This window comes from Panicum virgatum, chromosome 8K (assembly GCF_016808335.1).
Source record: "Panicum virgatum strain AP13 chromosome 8K, P.virgatum_v5, whole genome shotgun sequence".
Taxonomy (NCBI): domain Eukaryota; kingdom Viridiplantae; phylum Streptophyta; class Magnoliopsida; order Poales; family Poaceae; genus Panicum; species Panicum virgatum.
In genome coordinates, this window is record NC_053143.1 from 11,373,505 (window position 1) to 11,382,881 (window position 9,377).

Here is a 9,377-nt window from a genome sequence, read left to right on the forward strand (position 1 = left end):
GGGAGCGTAATTGCCTACCTAAAATCCAACAATAATTCACACTGTTCGCTGTGGTGTGGCTGGTGCTAATTTGTTGTAAAAGAAAAGTACTGCTGGCTGGTACTGGTTTGATGCATGAGAAAAATACTGTTGGCTGGATGTAGCGAACAGAGTGAATGAAGGGATAGCTAAATTATAATATCATATAAGGGAAATTTAGGGAATTTTCCCTTCCACCAGTCCAACGGAACAAGATGGCCCCGTGCTGCGGTGGGGCCCACATGGCGGCGACCAATCGCGGCGGCCGCGGTCAGCCACGCAGCCAAAGGCGCCGCCTCCCCTGCCGACGAAGCGACAGCTCATCCGCGCGTTGACCCACAATTTTTTTTTCCTCCGCCTCTCGCGATCCCCAAAGCCCTCGCCCAAAACCCCCGCCGCTCCCCATTTCGGCCTCTCCACCCGCCATGGCCGCAGCCGCCGCCCCCGCGGTGGTCCCCCAGCTCCGCCCCGCCGCAACTGGGGCCGGGTCCCGCGGCCACCGCCGGCCGCCGGCGCCGAAGCTGGGCCTCGCGGCGGGGCCTCGGGCGCGCTCCCTGGCCGTCGCCGTCGCCGCCGCCCCGTCTCCCGCGACCGGCGGGGTGGCGCCGGTGCCACCCCGCTCCAGCCGCTCGTATGACCACCTTCACTTTGAATTTCCTGTGGGGGATCTGGTTCGCTAGGGCGTGTAGTAGTGGGGGACGCTCGCAAGAGCGCCCCCCCCCCCCCCCCCCCCCCCCCCAATTTGTAATGCGTTGTAGTACTGCGCGGGATGGGAATGTGTCGTGTGCGAGGAATTTAGCGGAGCTTTGTCTTAGTTGCAGCAGCCAGACTTGGCTTTGGCCGAGACTTGTCAGATGGATCGTGCTGACCTGACCAGGTGTTCATGTTGAAATCCCGCATCGCTGTACCTTAAAGGAAGGGAGATTTTCCCCCGCGCATGAATCGTTAAGGAAACTAGTCTCAGCGCAGTACTTTAACTAAATTCGGTATATCATTGAGACATTGACCATTGTGGTACTTCTTTAAGGGCCTGAAATTATTTCAATTTTGATGATTTGTGCAGATGAGTTTCAAACATATTACTTTACATTTTAGCAATCAAACTAATATGAAGCACAAAATATTCTTCTACTTTTGACATGGAAAATTTGAAAATTAACAAATCAATATGCAAAGTGTTATGTGTGTATGGCTGTATGCCATGTAATTCGATGGCATATCCTTTATTAGACCCTGGAAATCATTAATTGCTATGCATAGCCATGAAACACAGTGAATTAGTATTCTTATATTGTAAATTTGTAAGTATTGTAAATGGTTCCACTCTGTGGCAAAGCTTTATCATGCAAGTGCCCTTAACAAGTTATTATTAACAGTTTTTACTGCACTTTCTCATTGCCGCACTTGGATGAATTTCCCTTTCTAATTTGTAGGGTTATAAAGCGTCACACCCTATCAGTTTTTGTTGGTGATGAAAGTGGGATGATCAACCGAATTGCTGGGGTTTTTGCTAGAAGAGGATATAACATCGAGTCATTGGCTGTTGGGCTGAACAAGGATAAAGCATTGTTTACAATAGTAGTGTCGGGAACGGACAAAATATTGAACCAAGTTGTAGAGCAACTAAACAAACTTGTTAATGTTATAAAGGTCAGTATCTTTCTTATATCATGTGACTTACAAAAATGATTGAGGTAACTGATATGTCATAAAAGTTATCGCTCTTTGTTTTGTCCTGAACGGATCCTGTCCAACAGTGTATCGTGTATTCATATCTTAACATTTGGATTGGATAAACAGGTTGTTGACTTATCAAAAGAACCACAAGTTGAAAGAGAACTGATGCTTATAAAAATAAATGCGGAGCGAGATAAGCTGCCTGAGGTATAATAAGCATACACATCTTTCAAAATGTTTCTGCTCTTTCTGGCCTGGTAACCTTAAAAGTGAACATTGAACATGGGCCACTTTGGTTGAAAGTAATATGTAATTTGGGAACAAAGTCATCACAAATCAAGTCTGCGGACCTGGTGCAAAACTAGCACATTGGACTTTATTGTTTGTCTGCTATCTCTATTTGTGAATGCAGATAATGGGTTTGGTTCGCATTTTCAAAGCAGAAGTGGTTGATCTTTTAGATAATACACTAACTATTGAGGTAATGTCGCTGTTGTGTCTTAACTTGAAGATAACTTGTGTTGTTGTTCTTATGGTTCTTTCTTGTGATTACCATCAAGGTAACTGGAGATCCAGGAAAGATGGTTGCAATACAGAAGACTCTGAGCAAACATGGGATCAAAGAGATTGCTAGAACTGGCAACGTCATTGTTGTTTAGAATATAGTGAAAATTTATTGTGATCTTGTTCTATACTAGACCAAATGAACAAATTAGTGATGTTATAGATTGCTTTGCGCCGTGAAAAAATGGGAGAAACTGCTCCATTTTGGAGGTTCTCTGCAGCTTCTTATCCTGATCTTGAAGTGGCAATACCTTCAACTTCTCGGCTAAGCTCTGGAGTGGATGCAGTCAATCAGATTTCCAATGAATCTTCAGGGGTAAGAAACCACAAGTGTCCTTTGACCTGGTCATTGATGAGTGATGTGTTTAGTTTCTCATCATTGTGATGATACTTTTTAATGTTAGTCCCCTAGTTGCTTGCTTGCATTCAATAAACTTTCAGTCATGCGTCCTGTTGACTAGCTTCACAAGAACAATTTGTTCTTTTGAATTGGTTCTAATTGCTGTCCGTTCTATTGATTTGGATATTAAATACCCGTTCGTGTTTACGAAGAAATGGCCTTATTGCTAAGTTTTGTAACATTGGTCCTTCCAAGGTGAACCTTATATTTGTGTACATGTACATGATGTCACTTACATATTATTATATTTGCAGATATCTGACATTGCAGTCAAATAGCACTCAATCATTACTTAATTTGTCTTTTGGACTTTTAGTGTTTTGGTACTGTCGTTAAATTACTTAAATATAACCAGTTTGAAAATGATTGCTCATTCTTTTTTTTTGGGCGTAATGTTTTCTGGAAAGACCTTTTGTAATCCTCACGGTGGAAGTTTAAATTTATAATGAGGGTTTTATATGTTCTTTCCTTTTTCTATGCAGGGTGATGTTTATCCAGTGGAATCTTATGAAAACTTCTCAGCAAATCAAATTCTTGATGCTCATTGGGGTGTTTTGACTGATGGTGATGTAAGCTCTTGTATTCTAAATTTGAACTGTTTGGTGCTAGCTTGAGATGATCTGCATCTAGTTCCACTTGTCCTTCACATGAAGTTATTGTGTTGCTAATAGTTTAAAAGCAAAACTACAAGAGTACCGGGAATCCAAATTCAACATTAGTTTATATATCTATATTATGGTTTACAGCAAAGAATATAATTAGTTCCACTCGTCCTTTCACATGAAGCCATTGTGTTGCTAATAGTTAAAAAGCAAAACTATAGGGGTACCGGGAATCCAAATTCAATGGTAGTTTATATCTAAATTATGGTTCACAACAAAGAATTATAATTATAATGTCCCTATTTACAAACTAAACTACTAACTTCTTCTTGCTTCAGCCAACAGGGTTTTGTTCACATACTTTATCAATTCTTGTGAATGATTTCCCCGGAGTTCTCAATGTTGTAACAGGTGTTTTCTCCCGAAGGGGCTACAATATTCAGGTTCATCAAACCCAATTTAGTATTTTGTGCTTGCTTTAATTAGATCATTGCAGGATACAGTTGATGCTAAAGAGTAACTATCACTTTCAGAGTCTTGCTGTTGGCCCAGCTGAAAAAGAAGGAACTTCTCGCATCACTACTGTTGTTCCTGGAACTGATGAATCCATTACCAAACTAGTACATCAACTGTACAAGCTCATTGATGTTTATGAGGTCGCAGTTGGCATGATTGTTAGTAATGCAGTTGGCATGATTACTATAAATGAAGTCTTGCTCAAATTCTTTTTTGGTTTCTCAGGTCCAGGATTTTACTCATTTACCATTTGCTGCTAGAGAGTTGATGATCATAAAGGTCGCTGCAAATGCTGCAGCTCGAAGGGATGTCCTAGATATTGCTCAGATTTTTGAGGCTCAGAAAGTTGACATATCAGACCACACAATTACACTTCAGGTAACTGTTATTGAAGAGCTTTTACCTGCACACACACACCTCATAAAACGACTGTAAGATTCTTCTGAAAGTATGATAATTTAATCGACTTGATGCACAAAATATTGTGTACACAATAGAAACATCAAATAGTTCATCTATAACAATTTCTTTATGCATCATTAGTAATGGTCCTACCATGAACGGGCTAGTATATTGATGTTAATAGGTAAAATAATTTCAGGTATTAACATATTTTTGTAATTGGCAATTGTTAAAGAGTGATTTGAATTTTGAAGTTTATAAATTTTGGACTCGATCAACGATTGTTTTCCTGCTTTATTTTTGATTAATAAGCATGCATACCTGCACCAATTTCTTTAATCAGACATGTTTCATTACTACCATACTTATTGAGCAATAACCTTGTTGGCTCGTGCAGCTTACCGGAGACATTGACAAAATGGTTAGATTGCATAACATGCTAGAGCAATATGGCATCTGTGAGGTTCGTATTGAGTATCGACCTTCTGATTTCACGGATATCTGCCATTACCTTACCATCTCATGCATGATCTATTAAAAAATTTGCACAAGTTATTTATGTGGAGTAGTGAATCGACTGTTAATTGTACTTTGCAATCGTTGTGATATGCATGCCAGTAAGTCTCTCATCACTACTGCCATGCCTCCTGCAGGTTGCACGAACTGGCCGGGTTGCTCTGCTCCGTGAGTCTGGAGTCGACTCCAAGTACCTCCGTGGGTTTTCCCTCCCACTGTAGTTCACCACTTGCTGACATACCACACTCCCCGGCTTCAGGTTGCACATTCCGTTGTCTTCAGAGCATGTCTTTTCCTTTTGGAGCAACAATAGTAGAAGAACCATTAAAAAACCACAGGGTGAGAACAGTAGGAAGAATATAGTGTACAAAACCTTACGTCTCTGGAATGCTATGTGCTTATGCTGCAAGTTTCTTGCTAATGGAAGTGTCACGCATTTGCTCCAAAATGGAAATTTCACGCAGCGAAGGGGAGGTTTGCAAAATGAGAAATGTACCTGCTAAGCATATTCCATAAGCAAGGTCTCCAATATTTTTGTTACGCGTGGAAGCCATATTAAACAATTATTAATTAGAATCTGAGGTTTTTTTTCGACTGGTATGGACATTCTATTTGAAAGAGAGGAAATATATGGCGTGGAAGCCATATTGAATAATTAATTAGAATCTGAGTTTTTTTTCAAAAAATTTTTAACGATAATTGAAAAATAGAATAGAATATCTTTTTGCTAATGTCGGGCTAGTTCAAGCTGCCGACGGCCAAACTACAGAGCTCAGCACAACTGAAAATTTCTCCAGGATCAAGCCCAACCGAAAGCTTCTCCAAGCTGAATATTCAAGCCCGAGACCGACGAACAGGTTGGGTTTACCTGATTGGGATGCCCACCAGGTCGTGTCAACCGACGATTATAACCTAGCCCAACAAAACTAGAAATAGGAACTCCAGCAAAAAAGCCCAACCGTAAGTTGTCTATAGTTCCGGGTGGTATGGCTGCAGTTTTAAGGTGTCTACTACAGTTTCGGGCAACTGGAAAAAAACCCAGAATGATTTCAATGTACAACCTGAATGGTACTCGGAATATTAATGTCACTCTTTCTTGATGAAGAACACAGAAGTTACAGTAATAATCACGCTGTAAAAAGGTCGATTCTAGCGCTATCTATTTTTAATCCTCATAAGTAGCTCTAGCTCTCTATTTCAGTAGCACCCTTATTTATGTTGGTCAGTTTTTACCGCTATCTCTTTCTTTTCTATTTCAGCTTTTAGCTATCACACTTTTCCCTTCATTTTCTAAACATAGATAAATAAGATGTCATTAGTTATAAATTTCTGATATCTTACATGCATTTAATGCCCTTCCCCGTACTATCAGGATATTCTTTTAAAAAAAAGGATATTCTTTGCCCATGTTATTGTTTTTGGTGAGGGTTGTTGAGTGGTTATATGTAATCGGAGTGATTTCTCGCTCTGCCCTTCTTCACTCGATTTTTTATGAGATTGATGCACTTTGCATATATGGTTGAAAAAGTAGCTATATCACTCTGTTTTCCATTTTATTTTGGAACTGATGTATGTGCCGTTATCTCATTGGTCAAAACATGATTGATAACTGAAACCAGGATCATCCAGATGTTATTACATAGACACGCCCTTGGGAATATTGATGACACATTTTCCCTTGATGAAAGATACAAGTTACAATAATAATCTCGCTTTCATCGATTTAACTACTCCAAACCCCTTATTACGGCGACACACTTCATCGGGATCTTTAATTTACACCATGACCTGGTTGTGAAAAAGAAACATGATAAATGATTAATAATTAGTTTGTTATCTTATTATCTAACAATCATGCATGTTGTGCTGTACTAGCTAGTATGAAAAGGACCATGGGTGGCTCATGACTTTCACCTTGCGAGGATGATGAGGAGGAGAACGGGACGGAGGCAGCGCGCAATATGATCGGAAATAGAAGAGCAGTGTTGGATCGTATTCCTTCTTCTCTTTCTTTGTAAATCGACTAACGATGCAGTTCATAGTTTTCGGGGCCTGGTACTCTCTCACCAGTTGGCAGCAGGCATGAGTCTTGGCTGGGATTGTACGGACGGGGTTATCTTTCTTGAGGTAGGGGTTTTTACATGCTTCCATGATGCGTATCTTCTGTTGCTCTGTGCAATCCCCCCATATAGGCAAGCAACATCCGGCAATCACAGGGTGAAGAGAAACTACAGCAAACATGGCTAGAAGGAGGAGAGACGACGCTGCTTTTCCAGCAGGTAGCATCTCGGTGCGGATGTAGCAGGGTGTGCTGATCAACTTGGTGAAGAAAGAAGAAACTAGGCCCCAAGTCTGAAGCTATGTGGAGCTCCTGCATATGCACTCCTATATATATATAGAAACTAAGGCATGAAGTGGGTATACGAAAGATTAATGCTTGTGACACTCGAAATCTTTGGTTCAATAATATATATCATGAAAGATAGATAGATACCCCTATCTTTGGGGCTAGATAAGTGGTTTAATTTTAGAACTAATCTGCAGAGGTATTCTAATATTGGAGATATCCTATTAAAGTTTCACGGAATCTTCACATTGCATACATTTAATATAGATATACACTCCTTCCGTCTTATAAAAAGTGCAATTCTATTTTTTTATGAGAATAAAGGAAGTATGTGAAATAAATAAGTATTAATCTGGGATATGGTCGGTCACACTCAGAGTTTCAATAAGAATGAAGGCCTCAATTAAAGGCAGCAAAATAACACTTAGGTAAAATATTCAGATATCATTTTTAGATTTGTATCTATACTGCAACAAGGCCAGTAAAAGGATATCTTAGAATTGATTACGCCACATCCTTCAAAGATAAATGGAGCAACTGAGTGCTCCTCCAGATTCATCATTTACTCTCTGACATAAGTCTATTGTCACGGCGCGTGACATCTTCACCCTATCTGCCTCTAAATAAATATCTAAGGACCATTAGCCCAGAAAAAAATAAAATACATACCTGGTACGAAATTAGGGGTGGAAATGGATAACCTTTAGGTGCACCTCCAACTCTCTTTAGTTCAAAATATTATACTAATTTTCCAAAATAAAATTCCATTTGAAAAGTAGTACAAATTTTGAACTAAAGAGTATTAGAGGTGCCCCTAAAGGTCACCCATTAGCACCCCTATACGAAATCACGAACTTATGAAGGAAATGGTATATGGTGCTTAGTATAATCTTATACTCAGGATCACCCATTAGCACCTCTATACGAAATCAGAAACTTATTCCGATAATGCCAACATTTATACCACTTTGTATAGCTAATAATAACTTATATCCTCTGCGGAGTAGGATATGGATTTGGGTTTGTTTGCAAGTTCTTCATGCTAAGCCTGTTTGGAATAATGGAATTCAAAACTTAGGGACGGGAAAAATGGCACAAATAAAATGAAGTGAAGAGTGAAAAAAACTATGAATTCCAAAGCATAGGAATGTCAAATTTAGACTCTTTGGATCGCAGGAATCCATAACATAGTAATCATAAAATGCTAGAAGTACTGAATAGAATTGTGATAAAAATTAACATGACCAACTAGCTCGGGCGCCATGAAAGGGTCAACGGAGCACAGCCGGAGGCCAGTAGCTCAGCATGAAGTAGTGGTGAGCCCTCGACCTCTTTGAGCACACCTAAAGCCGATCTCCTTCGCCAACCAAAGCTCCGCTCCCCAAACCAAGAGAAACATAGTTCTCTCTTTCTGGGCGGAGTTTTTTCTTTTTCTTTTTGATTTGGAAGGATTCGTTAAGCTCTTGTTCAAGTTGAAGCTCGGTTCCACTTTGTTTGAGTTTTTTCTTTATTTCCTTCTGTCGCTAGAATGAAGGTTTCCGAAGTCTCAAGTTGTGTGACGAGGAGGAAGAGCACACCATGGCAAGGTTGATTAGCGTGTCACTGTGCGAGCGAGCGTTGTAGGAAAACTTTCCAAGAGCTCGGGAGCACATTTTTTCTTTCCTCCAAAAGTACAGGCTCCCTCACCATTCTTCTGGAATGTTTGTCTTCGATTCCTTTGTTCCAAATGGGTATAGCTTGTATTCCTTTGGAATTAAAACCTCCATTTTTTCTCCATTCCTAACAGGGCCTAACTTTGACCATTTTGGTTGTCTCTTCCTAGGGCTTGATGAAGGGCGTGTTTAGTTCACGAAATTTTTTGAGTTTTGGTATTGTAGCATTTTTGTTGTTATTTGACAATTAACATCCAATTATGAACTAATTAGGCTTAGAAGAATCATCTCGTTGTTTAGAATTAAACTATGTAATGAGTTATTTTTTTCAACTGCATTCAATGCTCTATGCATATGTCCGAAGATTCGATGTGATGGGTACTGTAAAATTTTTTTGGGACCTTAACACGCCCGAAGTAGCGAGACTGATGATATTATCTATAAGAATTAGTGGGGGTATATCTTATTTTGACAATATACAACTTAATGTAGTTTTAACTATGGGATAGATATACATGCATATGTACTTTATTTTTACATTCATCTTACACTTTGCTTGATTTCTCCATGCATTCATTAATTGCAGATTCATCCAAGAAGGGAATGAGGGGCCCCTCCATGAGGAAGAACTTCTACAAGTAGTCGCCGATTTATGTCGTTTCATTATGCATCTAGTGATCCAC

At 39.8% G+C, this 9,377-nt stretch overlaps 1 protein-coding gene across 5 annotated transcripts; it reads left to right on the plus strand.

Annotated features, from left to right (window-relative positions):
• The first annotated feature begins 339 nt into the window (after window positions 1-339).
• Window positions 340-6,843, plus strand: LOC120643929 (acetolactate synthase small subunit 2, chloroplastic-like). 5 transcript variants are annotated; one of them, XM_039920445.1, is made up of 13 exons: window positions 340-649; window positions 1,452-1,668; window positions 1,819-1,902; window positions 2,108-2,176; window positions 2,256-2,339; window positions 2,423-2,575; window positions 3,142-3,228; window positions 3,600-3,704; window positions 3,795-3,917; window positions 4,003-4,155; window positions 4,577-4,642; window positions 6,308-6,486; window positions 6,571-6,843. In XM_039920445.1, the coding sequence occupies exons 1-13, from the start codon at window positions 444-446 to the stop codon at window positions 6,572-6,574; spliced, it is 1,530 nt and encodes a 509-aa protein (XP_039776379.1). In that variant the 5' UTR covers window positions 340-443; the 3' UTR covers window positions 6,575-6,843. The 5 variants fall into 5 exon arrangements, with proteins under 5 accessions (XP_039776379.1, XP_039776380.1, XP_039776382.1 ...); XM_039920446.1 differs by having other exon boundaries at window positions 6,308-6,444; XM_039920448.1 differs by lacking the exon at window positions 6,308-6,486.
• Window positions 6,844-9,377: the final 2,534 nt, after the last annotated feature.

Excerpts from the sequence above, each read along its gene's own strand:
- LOC120643929 (XM_039920444.1), top strand. The coding sequence starts at position 444 with ATGGCCGCAGCCGCCGCCCCCGCGGTGGTCCCCCAGCTCCGCCCCGCC. Across the intron at positions 1,669-1,818 it reads AACTTGTTAATGTTATAAAG|GTTGTTGACTTATCAAAAGA; the intron begins GTCAGTATCTTT and ends TTGGATAAACAG. Across the intron at positions 4,643-6,307 it reads AGCAATATGGCATCTGTGAG|AAACCAGGATCATCCAGATG; the intron begins GTTCGTATTGAG and ends GATTGATAACTG.